This window comes from Oncorhynchus gorbuscha, linkage group LG15, assembly GCF_021184085.1.
Source record: "Oncorhynchus gorbuscha isolate QuinsamMale2020 ecotype Even-year linkage group LG15, OgorEven_v1.0, whole genome shotgun sequence".
Taxonomy (NCBI): Eukaryota; Metazoa; Chordata; class Actinopteri; order Salmoniformes; family Salmonidae; genus Oncorhynchus; species Oncorhynchus gorbuscha.
In genome coordinates this window covers 79,617,795-79,639,648 of record NC_060187.1, presented here as the reverse complement: position 1 = coordinate 79,639,648, position 21,854 = coordinate 79,617,795, and the positions used below count along the sequence as shown (strand labels likewise).

Here is a 21,854-nt window from a genome sequence, read left to right as displayed (position 1 = left end):
ATCCTACTCAACTATTCTCATATGAAGTGACTTTACTCACAGGTAAGATCGAATACATGTTAGACATTCTGTGGGAAGTTGTTCCTAAATCTACAGTAGGCTACAACTAAACCACTAGCTAATATGGCAACCACCCCCCTGGAGAGCGACTGTCCTGCAAGCTTTAATTTCAACAAAATTATAACGGTTCCCCAGGACCTTAATTAACTGAATCAGGTATGTTACCACGGGTTTGGAGCAAAAGCCTGCACCAATAGCCTTCAGGAGTTACCCCTGATCCAGGTATACATTACCATTTCAATGAAACCATACATTTGCATGACAAAGCCTGCACCCCGCACGTGCCAGAATGACAAGCAAGTATGTCCAAACATCTAGGCATTTAAAAAAAAACTTTTATATGAATGATAATGAAATGCAAGTTAGCAAATACACGGCAGCCATTTTAACACGTCTGGTTGGTGAATGCTATGCCCAGCTGCAGCATGAAGCCAGTTAAAATGGCTTCAACCTCCCGCAGAGTCTGAATCTATTTCTGACGGATTTTTATCACATTATTTGTCATTCGGATACCTATACGGGTGACTACTTGACATAATATACCATAAAAATCTTTACTAAAAGTAAATAAGAATAATTCAATGCAAAATATCAGTTAGCTATCATGCTTGCTATCCAAAACAACTACTGAACCACAGGTTATGCTACCCGGAAATATTTCACGGGCCGGAAAGGACCAATGTTAAGTGAGCACACGTCATTCCCTTTTACCCCCCCAAAATGATAACCGACCGTCCAAAACATTTAAGCCGACAAAAACATCACCAACTCATCATTACCAATGGGGATTGATGCTGTCAAATGGCGAGGAAAAGGTTGCAGACTCAAATACTGAGTATTTAAAAGCGAAAGGGAGCCGAGCATTCACCTAGCTCAGCATCAGTGAACATGGCTATGGCTAACGAGTCGAAAACAGTACGCAGAAATGGAGAGCTAAGCGAATGATAGCTAGATGGTAGGAAGGCGTGACAGGCCGCATCCTGAACTTGTACTTGGATGTGTAGGTAAATAATCAATTTCGTATTTTATTCTGCCAAGAGGCATTCATTGGCTCTTGAATGCATATTTTTTATGCTATAGATAGCAAGCCGTGTGTGTTGTGTATTTGTATGGGTTGCATGCGATATCTGCTAGCTAAATAGCAGAATGTTATACCAAAAGCTGTCAGTTTTGCATGTAAGCGCTTCTTTGCAAAACCCCCAATGTTTGTCAAAGCAATGTGCAACCCAAAGTTAGTAGTTCCCGTAGCTAGTATTGTGCAATTATGCAATTTTTGCAGTGGCTGAATAACAGTTGCTGATTCTGAATTTATGTCCTCCCCACAGGATTGGTCATCTACACTACTAATGTGAAAGGCAATCAAAAAGATGCGATTGTGAAATAAAATCCATCTCCCTCCGCTGTCGGGGGAACACATATTTTGACTCATTGACATCTGTCAAAATTCAAAGGTAATATTTTCCATAACGTGATCAATATTTCGCCGACGTCTTATAAACATGCAATAATAATTCATAATAATTCATGTTTTATTTACAGTTAGGGGGTCTTAAAAAATGTGACAGTGCTCAGTTCATAAGAAACTATATGCAGTAGTAATACCCTAGTAATAAACAATAAATACATTCTAATAACAGTAGTAATAAAATAGTAATTCAGCATACTATACTTACATTTGGAAAACTATTAATTTTTAGTAAGACTGACATTTGAAAAAATATATCATTACTAAATTTTATTTTATCTAACCTTTATTTTAACAGGTGCGACATATTGAGACCTAGGTCTCTTTTTCAATTGCGCCCTGGATAAAACAACATACATATATACATTGTTGACAAAGGTTCGTGATTGCATTTTCATCATCTACTTTATCCATTTTCAATAATAATAAAAAATACATTGTTTAAAAAATATCTCTATATATATGTGTGTATACATTATATACTTTTTTTGTTGTGTGAATTTATTTTAAGCTTAAGCTAAAGAAATGTTATTTTATCCTACACACTTTGGTGTATCATAATGGTACAAATGTTGGTGTATTTACAAATGTAAGCTCTTTAATTTAATAGTTTTTATCAAACAGAAGTATCTGTTTTGACAAATGTAGTCTCTGTTTTTCAGTGAGGAGAAGAAAACATAATCTCTTCCCAGAGAATGAGTGAATAAACTGATGTGGATGAAGGGAAACGATGATATGGATGAAAACACTGTAACTGAAACAGCCAACCAACAGCTGTTGACTGAACTGCTCTCTAATAAAGATTGTTCTGTACCATAAAACACCAAGAGACCAACAAACAACAACAATTGCACCAAAACAAGGCCTTTTCTCCCCATGAAACTGTACAAAGTCTTTAATAAAATGGCACCAACCCATCAAGATAAAAAGAGAATACGGTATCCACGTTGAAAAGAACTGTGAGAACTGTTCGCGTTTGAGAAAAAAGACCCTTTACACTAAATAACCCCATTCCCCACACACTTGCTTCCTCTCCTGTTGGATGGAGAGTGGGGGCAGTGGGCGATCGGGCGGAAGTAGCAGCAGCCGAAGTGCGCGAACAGGGGGGACCGGCAGTGTTATTGGGCGGAGTTCGGGATCAAGCCGAGGCGACTCAGGCAGTTCCAGGTCAAATAGTGGCACTGCAGGATCCCTCGGCCGAAGCTCGTCCGTTGGTGGCAGTGGTGGGATCATTGTCGCTGCTCCTGGTGCTGGAGGTGTGGCTCCTGCACCCCCATGTGCCAGTGAGTGGGAGATGTTCCAATTTGGAAAATACAATTTGGACATAATAGAGATGTTAAGCGGACACCAGGCCCATCAGTTCAAAGGCCTTGGGTTAGAACGACAGCTACAACATCAGCAGCAGGTGCAGCTTCACCAGCACCAGCTCCAGCAGCAACAACAACAGCAGGCCGAGACCTCAGGAGCTCTCCTGTCTGGGCTAGGCCTTGGGTCCCTCCAAGGGGCCAGAAGCAACGCCTTTTCCGATTCTGCCTCTATTTTTGCCAAAATGAGCGCCCCTCCTCCCCCTCTACAACAACAACCTTCTTCATCCTCACAAAGATCCAAGTCAAGCAAGATGAGTAGCAGCAGCTCAAGCCATGTGTCAGGCTACCCACAGTTCCTGCGTTCCTTCCACCCGACAGAGGCAGCTCTGGCACAGGAGCAACTGCATTCTGGGGTCGGCCGCTTCGAGCACTTTTCTGGGGGTAGCAGTAGTGGGGGTGCTGGGGGGGTTGGGAGTTGCCCCCCCTCCACCACCCCCTCTGCATCCAGGCCTCTCTGTCCCCCAAGCATCACCTGGCCCTTCATCCTCTTCCCCCTCCCCCTCCAGTTCAGTGGTAACTAACAATCCCCCCCAGTAGCAGTACAGTCACCTCTCTGGGACACCAGCTGGTTGGGGCCCAGTCTGATGCACGGAGTCTTCATCAGCAGTTCAGTTGCATGCTAGCTGCTAATCAGTACTTTCTCTCTGGGGTGCCTGCTAACGCTAGCTTAGAGCAGTTTCTGGTTCAACAGGGAACCCACAACCACCTGGGGATAGGTTTAGGTCAGAGTGAGGGATCCAGCTCAGGCCTTGCTCCGCCTCCAGCTCTGCATTCCTCTCATTCGCATTCCCTCTCTACCGCTCAGCCACAGCAGCAGCCTCCACAGCAGCAGCAGCAGCTGCCTCCCCATACCCTGTCCCACCCCCATTCGCACTCCCACCCTCACCACCCCCTACACCCAGGCTCCCAGCCCTCTTCCCTGGGTGGTTTTGACTTCCAGGGCATCCCAGTGCTCTCCTCCAACCAGCTGGCCTCTCTGATGCAGCAGGAAGCAGGCCTGCCGCTCCCCCTGCCTCTTCATCTGTCCCTCTCCAAGGATGACGGCAAGGGGGACAGCAGTGGGGGCGGAAGCAGCAGCAGTAGAAGGAAGAAAGCGATGGCTGGCTACCTGCCACAGAGGAAGTCAGATGGCGGCAGTAACAGCAGCAGCGGCCACAGCAGTGGGAACCCCAATGCTAGCAGCAGTGCAGGGGGACTGGGCCACGACCCCTCCCCAGGGTTGGTTGGGGGTGGGGGCGGAGGGGTTGGCATGTCAGGTTTGGGAGGAGATCCATCCCTCCTTGCCTCTTCATCATCCTCATCTTCATCATCAGTTGTCTCATCCTCCTCTTCCTCTGGCCCCTCCTCCACTGCAGCATCAGTCCTGGTTACTAATGGTTCTCACCTATCCAAACCTGATAACATGGGCTCCATGCCATCTGCATCTACACAGGCTGACACTGAGCCCCTCTATAACTGTGGTGAGTGTGGAAAAACCTTCACTCACCTCTCCAGCCTTCGCAGGCACCTGCGTATGCATGAGTCTACGGCAGCAGGTACTAGCAATAATGCCAGCATTAACCCAAACCCGACTCATATCCAACCACTAACTGACCCCAGTCTCCCACACTCCACCCAGGAACACTCCACCCAGGATCTGAACTCTCAGTCTAACTCACTGTCCTCCCAACAATCGTCCAACTCAGTCCAGGCCTCATCTACCTGCCCCAGCCCTGACAAGACCTTCAATTGCTCAGATTGTGGCAAGCACTTCAAGAAAAAGGGGCACCTCCTCCAGCATGGCGTCATCCACTCAGAGGCTCGCCCGTATGGCTGCAGCATCTGCTCCCGGGCTTTCAACCGCCGTGAGTCGCTGACGCGACACGAGAAGATTCACCAGGACAAGCCCTTCCGCTGTCCAGCCTGCGGTCGATGCTTCCGTGAGAGTACCTCTCTACTCAACCATGCTGCCTCTGGCACATGCGGCAAGCCAGGTAGGGCATCAAAACCACAGGGCAGCAGCAAGGAAGGAGCTGTAGGGGAGGGCAGAATGGGAGGAGGGGGCGGAGGAGAAGGTGGAGGAGGTGGGGATTACCAGGGTAGTAGAGGGGTGATTTATGGGAAAACTGAGGAAGATGAAGAGGGTGTGATCATGGGAGGTGAGGGAGGTCAGAAGTCAAGGCTAGGGTGTGATGGTGGTCTGTTTCAGTCAGAGAGGGGAGGGAATGCTAACAGCAGGGACAGGCCAGATGGTAAATACCCCACTGATTACTCTCGGAATCGTTACACAGGCTACCATGACGACCACCGTTCTCAAGGTAACCCGTCTCCGTGTTACTCTGGAGCCTCCCCCTGTGGCAGTGGGATGGTGGGCCCGGCGCTGAGGAAGGCACCATTGGCCCCGACGCTGCACCCCCACCCTCAGAGTCAAACCCAACATCACCACCAACAGCACCTCCCCCTGTCCTCTCTCCTGGATGACTCTGAAGATGACGTTACCAGCTCTGTCAACAACGCCATCTCAGCCATTGCCGCCGCAGCTGCCGCCAACTGTGATATGAACAGTGGGAACAGAGGCGACGATAGGAGGGATATCATCGGAGGGCTGTTGGGGGGGCTGGACTTAGGTCCCTTGGGGTCCCCTTCATCAACATCTGGGATGGATAAGACCTATAGAGGAGCAGGGAACCAGGATGGTATGAGTGGTAATATGAACCACAACCAACAGCAGGGGAATGATCCACAGAACCCTGCTGCCAAACCAAAACGTCCCCGGAAACCCAGAAAGCCCAAAGACCCCAACGCTCCCCCTAAACGCAGGCAGTACACCCCCAGAGCTCCCAGGGAGTCGAGCAACATTCCACGACCATATCTGTGCAGTGTTTGCGGCAGGGGGTTTGCACGCCGCGAGACCCTGCGTAGGCACGACCGTGTCCATACTGGGGAGAAGCCCCACCGCTGCAGCACATGTGGGAAGCACTTCAGAGAGGCCTTCCACCTCACCAAGCACCACACCGTTCACTCTGGGGAGAAGAACTACAAGTGCAGCCTGTGTGGGAAAGAGTTTGGCTACTCCCAGAGCCTCAAGAGGCACGGGAAGCTCCATCAGAAAGGGGAGCTGGAAGAGGTCCCCACAACACCAGGAGGGGAGAACCTCAACAACTTCAACACAAACCCGTCATGTGGGATGGGCCAAGACAGGGAACAGAACCAAGGAAACAGCTCCTCCTCCTATTATTCATACCCCCAAGATGTCAAGCCTCAAGGCTCTAACAGCCAGCCCCCGCCCAGGCTCTACACCTGTGCCATATGCTGGAAGTCTTTCCGTCATCACTTCCACCTGACGGCTCATCACCAGACGGTCCATGAGAACGGAGGTGAGAAGCTGTTCAGCTGCGAGGTTTGTGGGAAGGCCTTTGCCTACTCCAACAGCCTCACTCGACACAGGCTGTCGCAGCACGGCCTGGCCCGCACCGGCCCTGACAACGCACAAGGGGACGGCAGTGGGTCAGGGGTAAACAGTGCAGCTGGTGGTGGAGTGAGTGGGACTGCGTCAGAGAGCGAGGCAGCCACCAACGCCCTCCTTCAGATGGCACCTTCCACTGAGGGCCACGGGGGGCAGCAGAGTCACAGTGTTGTCACCCACAGTCATCAACAACAGCCACCTCAGCCCCCAGCTGGCTACTCCCCCCTTTTCTATGATGCTGGTACGGCCCACTCCTCAGCCTCCAGCATCCCTCCCTACTCTCAGCCCCTGCCACCCAACTCCACAATCATGCCCCCTCAGCACCAGCATTCCCCAGCAAGGGTAAAAGGGGAGCACATTTACCCAGCTGGGTCCAGTAGTCACACCCTTCATACTACAGCTCCATTCCAGCCCCTCACGGAGCTGCCATCCGACCACCATCACCACCACCACCATTCTTCACATCACCACCACCGTTCAGAGCCACAGTCCCAGCAACCACACCACAGGAACATCCAATCACACGATGACATGAGGAGACACAAGAAGAAGAGAAAGTCCGACAGGAGGGAGGGAAGGGGGGACATGTGGGGGGAGTCCTCAGGCTTCGTCAGAGACGAGGAGAGGAAAAACCAGAGGAAGAGGAGGTCTGTTTTGCAAAAACAGCTGAGGAAGAAAAAGCTTCTGTTGAAGATTAGACGAGGGGGGGAAGCGGGAGGGGGAGGATATGAGCTGGTCACAACAAGAGGGATGAAGATACAAATCCTGTCATCTCTCAAAGTCCCAGTGAAACGTTTTGCCTGCTCCATCTGTCCCCACGCCATGTTTGCCCGCCAGGCCGGCCTGCTAGCCCACAGGGCAGCTAAACACACCCAGAGAGTCCTGTCCCCCCAGGAGCGTCTGTGCTGCGGTGTGTGTGGGAAGCAGTCTCACAGGCTCCTGGAAGCCTTCATCCACCGGGCGACTCATCGCGCCCGAGGGTCCTTCTCCTGCAGACGCTGCTCTGCTCGCTTCTGGAACGCCCCCCTCCTCCGCAGGCACAAGGTGACCTGCCGACATCGGGCCAAGGGACTTCCACGAGGTGGCGCTATCCGCCTGAAGTTGTCCAAGAGGGCGGGGGAGAGGAAGAGCAGAGAGGAGCAGGGGGAGATGTCGCACTCCCTGCTTACAGAGTACAGATACTGAGCTTGCTGAATTCTAAGGTAGTCGTGTTTAGATTTTCATTGATAGGAAAGGGAGAGGTTATCAGTTTTGGACTATTCATAGAAGAAGATGGACTTTAAAAAACAAAAGCCTTTGGGAGGGGGGGGGTGTTTTAAATTGGTCTGGTGTCTGTCTGGACCTCATCAACTCAACTCACTGACTGTTAGAATGACTGTTTTAACAACATGAACTACTGTAGATCAACCAAGGATCACCCGGAATTCTTCCATCCAACTGTATGGGAGGATGTTGAAAGACATTACTGTTTTCATATGATCATTAACCCTTAAGTGCATTGACACTATGCTTGGCTGACACTGTGCAGTTATTAGACATGTTTAGGTGATTTGACCTGCTAATTTAACTCTACCCCCTCAGCCTTACTAGCATCCCTTCTATACCCCTAGCTGTATGATAACTCTGTCTCTGCTGTGTACTATGTCTTGTTGATGTTCACCTAGAGCCCCTTTGGAGATTTATTTGATGTAAAAAGTGCATTTAGTAGGAGTAGGGAGAGGGTGGGACACAGACTTCTGGTTGGTAGAGAGGCAGTCTGTTTGTCGGTGCATGTGTGTTTTTTGGTCAGTTTGTTGCGGAGGTTGTGAACTCACTGTGTGATGATTAATTCAGAACATCCGAAAAGGACGTGTTTTAAGCGTAAGTTAACAAAGTCCTGAAAAATGTCCCCAGTGATTTAATCACGTCTTTAAAAATACATTTGAGAATCTTAATAGATTGAAGTGAATACCACTTCCAGACAACAAAGTCTTATCTTACAAAAAGCCTTGCTAATCATGACTTTATTTAATTTTCATGCCTGTGGAAACAATTGTAGCTTTTATACCAAGATATTGAGATCAAGACAGGATGAACAAAGCTCACTGTAACGTATATTGTGTTAATATCTTATCACTGCTGTGTTTCTGTTTTCACAAAGTACTTTATATAGCTTTTACTGTTCCTTCATAGTAGCAAAACCAGTTATGATTACATGTATTAATGTGTGTTTAACTCCATCTGTCGACCTGCCAAACCTGGATTCTATCCTGTCCTCTTCTCTTATTTTTTGCTGAGTTGCAATCATGTTCATAACCCTGTCAGGCCTTGTTTTATCTTCTAAAGAAAAAGAATAGTTCTAAGTACATTTCTATCACTTTATTTACTTAAAACAAAGATAGTTGTTGATTATACTTCAGCATTGAATAAAACATAAGTGTTCTCTGCTGTGCTTTTTCTCCATGTATCATGTACGGCTAATGATGAAGAACGGCATAGTTACTGATAACTAATCATGTGGGTATTGACTCTATAATGAGAAAAATGTTACGAATACCAAAATCAGTATAATAGTTTTGTCCCAGATATAGTTAAATAGCTGTGTGGTCCTGATGGATTTCAGGATGTCATCATGGATATACAAATACATTTCAACTTAGCACAACTATGGTTATCCAACACCACTATGGTTATCCAACACCACTATGGTTATCCAACACCACTATGGTTATCCAACACCACTATGGTTATCCAACACAACTATAGTTATCCAGCACCACTATGGTTATCCAACACCACTATGGTTACCACTATGGTTATCCAACACCACTATGGTTATCCAGCACCACTATGGTTATCCAACACCACTATGGTTATCAAACACCACTATGGTTATCCAACACCACTATGGTTATCCAGCACCACTATGGTTATCCAACACCACTATGGTTATCCAACACCACTATGGTTATCCAACACCACTATGGTTATCCAACACAACTATAGTTATCCAGCACAACTATGGTTATCCAACACCACTATGGTTATCCAGCACAACTATGGTTATCCAGCACACCACTATGGTTATCCAACACCACTATGGTTATCCAGCACCACTATGGTTATCCAGGTTATCACCACTATGGTTATCCAGCACCACTATGGTTATCCAACACCACTATGGTTATCCACCACTATGGTTATCCAACACCACTATGGTTATCCAACAACTATGTTATCCAGCACAACTATGGTTATCCAACACCACTATGGTTATCCAACAACTATGGTTATCCACACCACTATGGTTATCCAACACCCACTATGGTTATCCAACACCACTATGGTTATCCAGCACCACTATGGTTATCCAACACCACTATGGTTATCCAGCACCACTATGGTTATCCAGCACCACTATGGTTATCCAGCACCACTATGGTTATCCAGCACCACTATGGTTATCCAGCACCACTATGGTTATCCAGCACCACTATGGTTATCCAACACCACTATGGTTATCCAGCACCACTATGGTTATCCAGCACCACTATGGTTATCCAGCACCACTATGGTTATCCAGCACCACTATGGTTATCCAACACCACTATGGTTATCCAGCACCACTATGGTTATCCAACACCACTATGGTTATCCAACACCACTATGGTTATCCAGCACCACTATGGTTATCCAACACCACTATGGTTATCCAACACCACTATGGTTATCCAGCACCACTATGGTTATCCAACACCATGGTTATCCAACACCACTATGGTTATCCAGCACCACTATGGTTATCCAGCACCACTATGGTTATTATCCAACACCACTATGGTTATCCAGCACCACTATGGTTATCCAACACCACTATGGTTATCCAGCACCACTATGGTTATCCAACACCACTATGGTTATCCAGCACCACTATGGTTATCCAACTTATTGGCAGGTCAATCCAATTAATGTTGTATATTCGACCAGAAATGCTTTTTTTTGTTGCTTTGCTTTCCATGACCCCAATTTGAAATGGCCACAACTCACAACCACCCCAAATAAATAAATAATGGACATCTACAGCCTACAGTATTATGTTAAATCCACTAGATGGCATTAGGCAACTCATTTCTGCTCACTGTACTCTGGCCCCTGTGTTTTAGAGTGTGGCAGTCACATGGATTTACACCAATAGGGGGTGGATTCAAGAGTCGGAAACGTGCAGTGTCCATGTCTGAGCTGTGTGTGTCAGTGAGTGCACACGTCTGATCAGTGAGTGCGCACGTCTGAGCCGTGCGTGCATGTGAGTGACCGAGTGTGTACAAATGTGTGTGTGTGTTTGCAGACTCATGCTTGCATGCGAGTGTGAGATAAATCTATTTGTGTACGACACAGATAGAACATCAACATAAATGCATACATACAGAATTGCAAGGCAGTTATAGCTGCCCTACTGACCTAGTTCTGTTAGTTTGTGTGAATATAGGCTATTGTAATGTAGACTACAGTATTAGAGTTTACCTTAATGAAGTATGACAGCTGTGGTCTGTTGTTCTGGTTTGACTTAAGTATTTTTTAGGTGGCAGCAGCACTGTCACACTAACTGCTATAGAGGGATATGCACATTTAGCTTCATTATGCTTATTCCCTCTGTTTCAACACCAAATACTACTAAAGATCAATAATTCATTTCTAAATACAAAAAGAAACATGAAATGCTAACTATCATTTTAATTTCTAGATACCATGGTCTGTTCGTGTTAGTGCATTCTCCACATGTCATGTAGGCCTACAGCCGAAGAAGCATATTATAGCCTACCTATCAAATCAGAGTCACCTTTGTTCGCTAAGTACATTTAACCTGGTGAGATGGTGCCGCCACAATAACGAGTATACAGATAAAATATATAGCCTACTATAGCTTAAAGCAAAAGTGATTATGATTTAAAATAGAAAACCATTTGTAGACCATGTGAATGTAATTTAAGGTCATTGTCAAGTCTTTTCTATATTCTAACTACCTCTTCTGTAGGTCTGTTCTATGCTCTCTCAAACCTTCTCAAATTGTTCTAACAGATGAATTATCATGAATAGGTCAGGCATAAAGGCATGCAAGGTTCGTTCTGCAGTAAACACACATGTATGATAGTTTATCATCAATCAGTGTATCAATTGTTTCCCCATTAATTATACTCATGTTGTTGGCATATGCCTGTTTGTAAAGAAAACAAGTGACTGGTACACACAGTAATATCCTCAGAAGGATGTATATTGTTCCTGGGATCTGTCTAAATATTGTTTTTCCAATGTCCGACTAGCAGTCAAAAAAAGGAAACCATTTCCTGTGGCTCTTTGACTGTGGGTTAAAATACAGTACTGCAGACACCTCGCGCTGTTCTGCTTTGAATCGGTCTCACGCGGCCGTAGCATGGGGGGAATCCATAGGGCGGGGCGGGTGGCCTAGTTCTTTCCAATAAGCGCTCACTAGGGGAGGAGACATTATTTTCTCCAACCAATCGAAACTAGAGCAACATGCATAAGGGTTGCACCTCCTCGTGACTGGGCCATGTGCGCTATAACAGCTATTCTGCTTTTAGGAAGCAACGTGCTGCTGTGTTCCTTTCGCCTGAAAACCCGGCAGCCACTCACGTTTTCTCTGGATTACAAGCGGACTGGGAAAACTGTAGTCTACACTCAGTTGCTTGCTCATAGAATGGTGCAGGGCCCATTGCCAGTATAATGAAATAATCATATTGGCAATCTATTTGGGCAATACTCTGTATGCCTAGATGAACGTTCTATAGAGGATATGTCTCAAGGTCCCCTCAGTTGCTAGTGTCATTTAAAGACGTTAATTCAAAGTCATAATGATAACGGTGGCGGGTGATTGCTAACTGTCCATTTGTTTTCGTCCGTCTGTCCATGAGCATACAAACAACAAGTGCTTGGCGTGTCCCCTCGAGGTGTGGCACGAGGGGGTTGTGTGTTTGTCATGCATATTGAACAAATAAGCCAATCATGCCTTCTCTCGCGCCTTGCCCTATGAGTTGTGACGTCACGTGAACTGCCCGTGTTCGTTCCAGCTGAGAGGACAGCCGTCGCGCAGCCCAAATCCAAGCCCGTGCTTCAGTACGTTGGCTACACAAAGTACGCGGGGGAAAAGAAGAACCCCCCCCTCCTCCCGAAAGAACGATAGAGCGACAGGAAAGCTTCAAGAAAAAAGTAATACGGCTTGTCACCCGACAAATAGCGCGCGTACCCAGAGCCTTCTCCGCTTTTCGCTCTTCATTATTTGTTCATTTGGCATTGTGGAGTAGGACATTCTTTTTCCTTGTTTCGAGTTTCATTTTGATCATATTTGAATCGTCATTTTTTGGGGTGTTGATCAACTCAGGATATTTTTCGAAAACAATTTATTGATCTCCAGCTCGGATTTGATTTTGTCCACCTTTGAATTGACCATGGGCACCAGTCATTAGTTTGACGTTTACAACTGGTCTCTATTGGAGAATAACATCTTGATCTGCACCGGGGATTTAAAATAATATAGTGTTGACCATATCTACTGGAATACTGTATTATAATGATACAACAGTGGATATAAGAACACTTCATAGCCTAAATAGAGGGAAAGGTAAGAACATGTTTATTGACGTTCTAAACAAATCAAAGGGACACGTTTTGCAACTATTGCTTGTTATTATTAGGCTACACTCTGGTATACTGTGCCTGGGAGTCAAACTTTAATGTTCTCATATCTTGTCGAAATATGCACTCACATATGCGTTTTATATTACTTCAACAAGTTTGTAATGTCATTTCAAATAGACTATTCATTGCACCTGGTTTGTACCCAATTCTAACTATAATAAATGTTAATTCAATATTTGGATAGCTGCCAGTCCTTTCGACTCCGCCTGCGCCCCAGGATCCTAATCAACAACCAGGTCCGGTCAACTATGTCCAGGCAGCTCACCCAGCTCCTGACCCCGGACCTCCCAGCCGGCGCTAGCCCGCAGTTCGGGAATTGCAACCAGTCTGGTGGCTCCATCAGCGGTGGACACCTCAACTCCATGGCTAGTTTGAAATCCCTCCTGCAGCATCCGATGAAGGGAGACCGTGCAATTCTCAAAGACTGCTGCGACGTTAAAGGTGAGAACTTTGATTTACATTGTTATCATGCTGTTACCACTGAAGGTTCTACAGTGCAACAATGTTGCTGTTTGCTGCACTTACAACAGACACTGCATGCCAATGTTGTTTTTCTGTTATTTAAAAATAAAGGACAGCCGCACACTCTACCAGCTCAGATGCAAAAAAAATATTTACCAACGTTTCGACAGCCAAGCTGTCTTCAACAATCCTATTTCTGTTATTTAGCATATTTTGTAACTGATATTCAATGAAATCATATCTACCAGTCTCTATTGTCTGCCTGACTCAATTGAGTACAGTACAGTGAAGACAGCTGTGCTCACCAGCATAACTTAATATCGGGCCCTGCCATTGTCACACGCACATGACATGACACATGCACCACTGTCTGACTTGTTGTTTGGAAACAAAACAGATAAGGTATACTGGTGTGGTTCTTCAGTACAGAGCTCAGCTCTGAATAATGATTCATGATTGACATTCTGCAACCAACACACACCATAGGATATACATGGTGGTGGAAGTTGTCCTTTAGAACTGATTCATGGCCAGTTTGTATTTTCACTTCTGACAGTACAGGTCAGGACCACAATAGGAAAGTTTGTCTCAGAACAGAACTTAAGGGTACTTCGGCTGTCCCCATAGGATAACCCTTTGAATAACTATTTTTGGTTCCAGGTAGAACCCTTTTGGGTTCAATGTAGAGGGTTCTGCATGGAACCCAAAATGGTTCTACTTGCAACCAAAACGGGTTCTCCTACGGGGACAGCCAAATAACCCTTTTGGAACCCTTGTTTCTAAGAGTGTAGGATCAAATGCTCTTTGGAAAATGTTAATCGAATCCATCCACTCCTATAGTATAGAGCAGTAAACCAGAAAGCCAATTATGGGATAGTAATCATGTTCAAATCATCTATAAGTGACTTTGTTGAGCTTCACAGTCAACTTGAGATACTTTTGGATGATTTGGACATGCTAATATCGGTCCCATGACTTGAATAGGATTTGTGCCACAAATGCTAAAACGTTAGCATGTGGAAACTGTGCCAGGGATACTACTGTCATACCTTATCCATAGACAGTTTACAGGGTAAGGAAACCAATATGCCATTACGTTATGACATGGTCATTAAGCATAACAAACACTTTTATCCAAACACAAAGGTCACTCACTGTCCAATTATGACCCCCAAATGTCCAATAGAATGATGGTGCCATCCCATGTTGCACTCTGCTGTGAGCTGAGCATGATGTTCTCATGTGGATTATAATCTCCGCCCCTCCAATCCCCTGGCATAGTTTTAGATGAGCATGCAGATTAAGACGACATCTTTTGGTATAATATCTGACATGCTAAACAGTACCAGCGAGGCCTGTGGTATGGATGCCTATATTACCAATTTCATTTGTCTCACCGAATATAGACATAGACATGCAGACATTGCATGTCTATCATCCAGCATTCTGGATTTGCAGCATTTCATCCAGCATTCTGATTTGGATTCTTGTGCAGTTTCTTGTATGACCATCTGTTACGGTCTGACTGAAGCATTCAGTGGTGTTTGTGCACATAGCAGTGCAGCTGATGCATCCAACGGTCACACCATTCCACAGATATCATCTATCTCTCAGTATCTGTAGAGTTGACACATCTATAGGATCATTGTGCCCCTGGACCTCAACAGCTATGAGGCTTGGGCCATAGCACCCTCTTGTCTCATTGAATTAAATTAAATAGGTTTACAAGAACGCCTACAGCTTTGGACATATCCTGTCATATGACCCTAATAAATTCCCCCCCAAAACTAAAAAGCAAAGAGTGTATGTAGATGAAAGAAACCTTGTGAGGAACCAGACTTGAGGGAGTGTATCTAGTGGGATACCATGACACTTTTTATTTTTTATTTTTTTTATAATCCCCAAATCACCTCTGACAGCACCAAGGGTCAAACATTTGATGTGACAACTACAACTCTTGAGAGTTCTGACCCCTGTCCATCGTTTACTAACCAATAACCTCCATTTTGTCTCTCTCCCACCATCCCAGACAAAGACAGAACCATCACAGACATGGATGAGGACTCCTTGGGTGGCGGGAACGGCGGCTGCAACATGCGTAGCGGCAGCAGCGGGGTGAGCAGCAGCAACAGTAACGTCAGCGGAGGAGGAGCTGGAGGATTTAACCAGTCTGCGTTCCTGGGACCCCTCCTGTGGGAGAGGACCCTGCCAGTGGAAGGAGGCCTCTTCCAGCTGCAGTACATGGACCTGGAGGAATTCCTCACAGAGAACGGCATGGGCGGAGTCCACGGCCAGAACAGTTCCAGTACAGCCCAGATCCCATCCCAGAGTTCCCAGTCGGCGGTGCCCAATCAGAGTTCCCAGTGCCCCCCCTCATCGCCCCCACCCTGCTCTTCAGCCTCCTCCTCCTCATCCTCATCTTCACCGTCGCTCATCGGCCTGGAGGTGGCCCAGTCCAACATGCAGGGAGGACTTGACTATGGTGAGTAACCCGAACCGGGTGTCGGAGGAGGGGAGGGCAACATACAGGGATTTCTATGATGATTTTATCCCATGGATACAATACGGAACAGTGTACATCTGTTTATTGTCCACATCTTCAGTAGGAACATGGGGAGAGGGGTGGAGATTAAGATGGTTTATGGTGATTCTATGGAAAGGGATTGTAGGGGTGGTGGGTGGTTGGTGAATGTATCGTAGTTTACATGGTATCGACAATGTATTCAGTGGTCCAGTTTGGCCAAATGAAGCAATGATTATGGTGCCATGTTGTTTTGGCCTTGTGAAGTGGCAACTAGATGAAGGACTAAAATGGAGGATCAGTGACATGGCAGTTACCATGGTGATCCTGTATCAATACAGGATGGTTATGTCCTTAGAGAGAAGGCTGTAGTAAAGTCTGCACAAAGTCTTCGTGTGATTCAGCTCTTTAAGTTGTCCTCAGTACTCATATTGAACTCCTCTCCTATGGTGACCAAGCATCATTTTCTGTGAAGCCAAATAGAATCCCTTAACGTTGAGTTAACTTGACAGAGAGGGAACAACAAGGAGGGGTTGAGAAAGCAACGACAGGAATTTCCTGTAGGCTACAAACTACCCTTCACACTGAGCTAGGTTTAACATTTAGGCTGCCTGAGAGAAAGAGACAGAGGAGACATTTAACAAATGCATCTCACAGCACTGACAAAGGGGTTTGGTTTGGTTGGTTTATGTTCAATTCAGGTCCAACCAGCCATTTACTGAACACTACGGTCTTACTGTACATAGGGAGATCGAGACAGAGATAAGGAGAGGAAGTAGGTGTGTGTAGTGAATGCTTGTGATCGCGTGTCTTTAAATCTCTCCTCACCTCACACGCTACAGCAATGTGCACGTGCAGTGTCCCTTCACGTGCAGAGGCTGTGAGCACTGGAGCAAGAGAACGAGAGGAGGGCCAAGCGGAGGACTGGGAGGAGTGGAGAGGCACGAGGGTGGGAGGGAGAGGGAGGGAGAGGGAGGGGGAGGGAGGAAGAGGTTCCCATTGCCTGCTGATACTGAAGTTCAAATGGAATGTTTGAATGCAGAAGAGAGAGATTTACAGAGATAGTAATGATTAAGATGTGGTGCTGTACAGTAGATGGGGAATGTCAGTAGCCATTGTATTTAACCCTTCATAAACTGGTTGTTTTTTTAGCTGCTTTTCAGTTGTATTCCAATGTCACATGTCACAATAATACACTGTAGACAGTTTAGACATGAGTTAAATACGACACTTTCACATTTACAAGACAAATCGGATATTCATGTAAAAGAAGCATTGATGAAGCCAAAATCGATATTGCGGGTTGGATGATGTGTTTGCTACATAGTCGTTACAGTGTAACACAAATTATGAGGCAAGACAGGAGAACATATTTATAATGATCTGATTTGAGTTTTCATTTAGACACCTGACAATTGACTAAACTCGAGGTGGGTGTAGTGTAGGCTGTGTTCTGATTGTGTTCTCGTAAAGGAGGAATAGGAAGAGGAAAAGGCTGTTTGGAGTCTTTATGATAGGAATGTCAAGGTGTTTAGTGCATTAGGCCCTAAAGGGGGTGAGTGAGCTTTATAGAACTGATTTCAAGGGGTGGGGTGACAGGTGGGGTGACAGTTGTATAACAGTTTTGGAATCATTTCAAGAAAACTGTTAAAACCAGCCTTATAGGAGTCTGGGCATGTTGATAATAATATTAAACCAGGATTGAAATATATACTCTGACTAAAAGGGTGATATTGAATGTTTATACACAAGAAAACTTGAGAATAGTGCTCCTGCATATGTAAAGTTCCCATTTGAGTTCAATTTCTCCATGATAATTGATTCATATTGAAGTGAAACTCATGCTCACGATACTTGGAAAGACGTTGGTCTGTAGAATTCACACTTGAATGCAGGGAGAAAAACGTTTCTGTTTATTAGTTTCTCAGAGCAGAAAGTAGCTCCCTCCCACCACCTGGTGGACATGGTTTGTAACTGCAGTCTATCAGCTCTACAGCTCTTTTATTTGACAGATTTTGACTTGTAGATACATGCTGTGTTTTATTGCTCTCTGATGGACCTGAGAGGACAGTGAATCATAATGTATCTACATGGAATATCCTGGTTCATATAAAGGTTTAATAAGAAAATAACAACCGATTCTCTCTCTTTCAGGAGGCAGTCAATCGAGCATGAACGACGACTGCGGCTCGCCCGGTTCCTCCGTCTCCTCTTCGTCCTGCACTCCTCTCATGACACCCACATCCAACGGTCCAGATGTGATGGGTGGCTTTGAACCCGACGCGGCCGACGTGGCTCTGTCCAGTGTGCCCGGCCAGGACGCCTTCGACCCCCGCAGACACCGCTTCAGCGAGGACGAACTCAAACCACAGCCCATGATCAAGAAGGCCCGCAAGATGCTGGTGCCAGCAGACCTCAAGGTTGGTAGTCAGAGAGTAGGTAGAAGTATTAAGAGTTGGTAGAAGTTGTCCCTAACCTCTGGTCCAGGGTCATATCATTTTCTACAAGGTAATGTCAGTAGGTCTGTATCTAATGGTGTCTCCCTCTTTCAGGATGATAAGTACTGGTCCCGGCGGTGTAAGAACAACGAGGCAGCCAAGCGTTCCCGTGACGCGCGGCGCTTGAAGGAAAACCAGATCTCGGTCCGCGCCGCCTTCCTGGAGAGGGAGAACCAGGCACTCAGACAGGAAGTGGCTGACATGAGGAAGGAGCTTGGTCGCTGCCGCAACATTCTCAACAAATATGAGAATCGCCATGGAGACCAGTGAAGAAGAGGAGGAGAAAGAGAAGAAACTGATGGGTGGAATGGGGTGACATGATGATGATAACGATGATGATGATGATGAATGTATGAGATGATGAGAAGGATGATATAAAGAAGCTCAGGTGTCACATTTTGATGATGTAAGAGTGGACAGGGTTAAAGGTTAGGGACAGAGAGATTACATAATCCGGAGGACTGTTGCCCCTTTAGACGAAAGAAGAGAAGACGTGACTGAGGATTTTGATATCGGAGAATTGTATATTTTTATATTAAGACTAGAGGGGGAGCAAATTTTGGAAATCATTTTTGTATATTTTCTATATGAATGGGAAAGTTGTAAGATATAGAGAAATGGAGGGCTATGACAAAATATCTTTTTAAAGTAAATTGATAAAGGAGATGCTATTTTAGAGGTCTTAGACAGGGATTTTTAGACAGGATTCAGAGTCAGGGACTAGGAGGTAAGGTGGCCATTTTAAACTGTAAAATAGAGAGCAAAATGATTTTAAAATTGTACAGTTCAACATTTCTTTGTGGATTTTACTCAAGCACTTAATTTGTTTTTCTTTGTTGTGTTTCTAACTGATGGGGTTTGGGCTGAAATGGTAGGAAAGTGAAAGAGAGAGAGAGAAATGGGAGAAACACTATTAACCCAGCACAATCTTCAGCACTTGTCCAGTGTTTGTAAATAACAAGTCCTTCATATTGTTACAACTTTTGCAACCTTTTAACAGTTTGGACTGTTTAGTAGTTGTCTAGATGTCTGGGCTTTGGTGCAACAGCTCTTACATTTGATTATAGCTGCACTATCTCCTCTGTCATATAGAGAATTGTATTATGTGACCCCAAGACTAGCAGGGCATTCAATCACACTACAGCTAATGGATGGGGCGACTGTTAGTTTTTATTATGTATACTATGAACTCATATTGCTGAGCCATTGGCCATCTCTCTCTCTCGCTCTCTTTCTGTCACTTTTTGTCCTTTTAGATTGCTGTCAGTTCTAACTGATATAGAATATCTTGCCCAAGCTGGGTTGGTAGGATCTTTTAGTTGTTCTGGTTACAGTGGACCGTTTTGATCTCCTCTCTGCATTGTGATGTTTTCTTCCTTCCTATGTTTTTTATATCGAATTGATCCAATTCCAACACGGTTAATGTCGCTTACAACCAATCACGAAAAGGCTACTTTTACCTTTAACCAATCCTAACAACCGGTCTCTGTGGTTCTAGATTGTATACATAATACCACAATGTCTTCACACCCTCCTAAATAGTCCACCAACTACCCAGGAAAAAGCACACTTGTGTTATTGTACTATATTAATGATTTTAGATAGCATTCATATTATTGGTAGAAGATAAATATTGTCTATATGGAATATACCAGTTTGTGTATTTTACATAGGTATATGCTAAGTGTGAATGTTGCAGAGATAAGATGCGTGTATGATTGCGTATATGCAAATGTATTCCAGGAGATGGGGTTTGTGGTAGGGTGTCATCAAATGTGACCCTATTCTCCCATATACCCAGGGAATAGGTTATCATTCGAGATTATGCTATTATTACTCCCCCCATCGATCGGAATGGTGTTAAATTCTCAGATTTCTGGGACTAATAAAAAAGCCAAAATTTTAAATGTTGATTTATTAAGGTTGTTGATACTTTGTCAGTTTTCCGGCATTTCTGTGTTGTTGAGCATCGTCTTAGTATCCACATAGTGTCATGTTTCACTACCGACTCACTAAACCCAGGGGAGAGAAAGGGCCCAGTCAACCCAGTGATAGTGCTTATTTTCCTCAACGACCATGTTATATATAACTACCATTACTATTATGATGATTGTTACTCCCCTTTATTGTTGCTGTTATATATAATTGAATGATTTTATTTCATTGGATGAACATGATTTGTTTCGTGTTGAAGCATCTTTGAACTCAAGCTATCCCCACAGAGAGACTATTCAGAAATGCATCCCGGTTTTTATGTCACTTCCTGCCCTGCACCATCTACATCCTGTTTTGGTCCTTCGAGGGCTGCTGGTTTGTTCATAACCCCTACGGACAGTTTCTATCCGGACTTCTCTGAAACACAGTTCCCAGAGGAAGACGGCCATCTTGGTTTCTCTGTTGATCATGGATTCCACAATCTCGCTGGCTCATCTCATACCTGGAGAACGACAGCGGTAGAATCCCATGCACTTCTGACTGTACACGTCTGTTCAGTTCTCTAGTTGTGTATGGACTATGCACGCTAGCCACAGTTTTCCTCTTGGTTTTCTGCAGCCTATTTTCACCTCAGTGACTGTATGTATGCTCTCCCAACTGGATGTTGTTCCTGATCTCCCTGACGTGGATGATGATAACTCTTATAGTGACTTTTATTGAGCTACAACTACCCATCTGCACCGGTGGTGTCCACTGTTCCAGCCCACTCAGTGCTGGCAATGGGGATGTCGTCGAACTTTCCCGAAAACACAAATAAAAGATTGTTCTTACTTACTGCTTCTCTGTTTTCTTTATATTTACTCACGTTTTACATTGACAATTTTGTTATTTAGCAGACGCTCTTATTCATCTTAAGATACACTATATATACAAAGTGAAAGATTAGTGGAATCTGTGTGGGTTGCTGGACAGGTAGGATGACTGACAGTGAAGGTGAACAGGTGGTCACGTGTCAGGTGACAGAGGAATGTATGAGACTGAGGCAGGAATTCCTTTAACCATAAAGTGGTATATTTACTGGTAGTCTGTGCTGCATCACAAAGGAAACAAATAACATGTATACAATCAAATTCATAATCAAAGATCAAATCATAGCAGTCATTATTAACAATTCACATTACACAATATGTTTGAAGCGTGCGCTCCAAGCCGCACTCCGCGGTGATAACTATAAACAATAACTGAATGGCCCACTCTCCCGATCACCACAGATCATTCAGATGAAAGGTAAGAGTCGGTGGACTTACGTGGATTCATGGACGCACAGAACTTCTGGATCAGATGGATTTAGGGAAGAGAAAGCAGCGAGATCAGGCAATGGCAATTTCCTCCTTTTATGGAGTTGAGATCT

At 45.1% G+C, this 21,854-nt stretch overlaps 2 protein-coding genes across 3 annotated transcripts; both read left to right on the top strand.

The window, feature by feature from the left end:
- Window positions 1–729: 729 nt before the first annotated feature.
- Window positions 730–8,768, top strand: si:dkeyp-69b9.6. Its single transcript, XM_046303108.1, is given in 7 exon segments — window positions 730–1,064; window positions 1,386–1,511; window positions 1,824–1,903; window positions 2,188–3,304; window positions 3,306–3,416; window positions 3,418–4,865; window positions 5,163–8,768. Coding segments are annotated over 4 exon segments (4,656 nt in total). The 5' UTR covers window positions 730–1,064; window positions 1,386–1,511; window positions 1,824–1,903; window positions 2,188–2,567; the 3' UTR covers window positions 7,523–8,768.
- Window positions 8,769–12,388: 3,620 nt separating this feature from the next.
- Window positions 12,389–21,273, top strand: LOC123998145 (hepatic leukemia factor-like). Of its 2 annotated transcripts, none has more exons than XM_046303098.1 (5): window positions 12,389–12,950; window positions 13,212–13,468; window positions 15,519–15,971; window positions 18,165–18,445; window positions 18,563–21,273. In XM_046303098.1, the coding sequence occupies exons 2-5, from the start codon at window positions 13,276–13,278 to the stop codon at window positions 18,776–18,778; spliced, it is 1,143 nt and encodes a 380-aa protein (XP_046159054.1). In that variant the 5' UTR covers window positions 12,389–12,950; window positions 13,212–13,275; the 3' UTR covers window positions 18,779–21,273. The 2 variants fall into 2 exon arrangements, with proteins under 2 accessions (XP_046159054.1, XP_046159055.1); XM_046303099.1 differs by having other exon boundaries at window positions 12,392–12,950; window positions 18,165–18,430.
- Window positions 21,274–21,854: the final 581 nt, after the last annotated feature.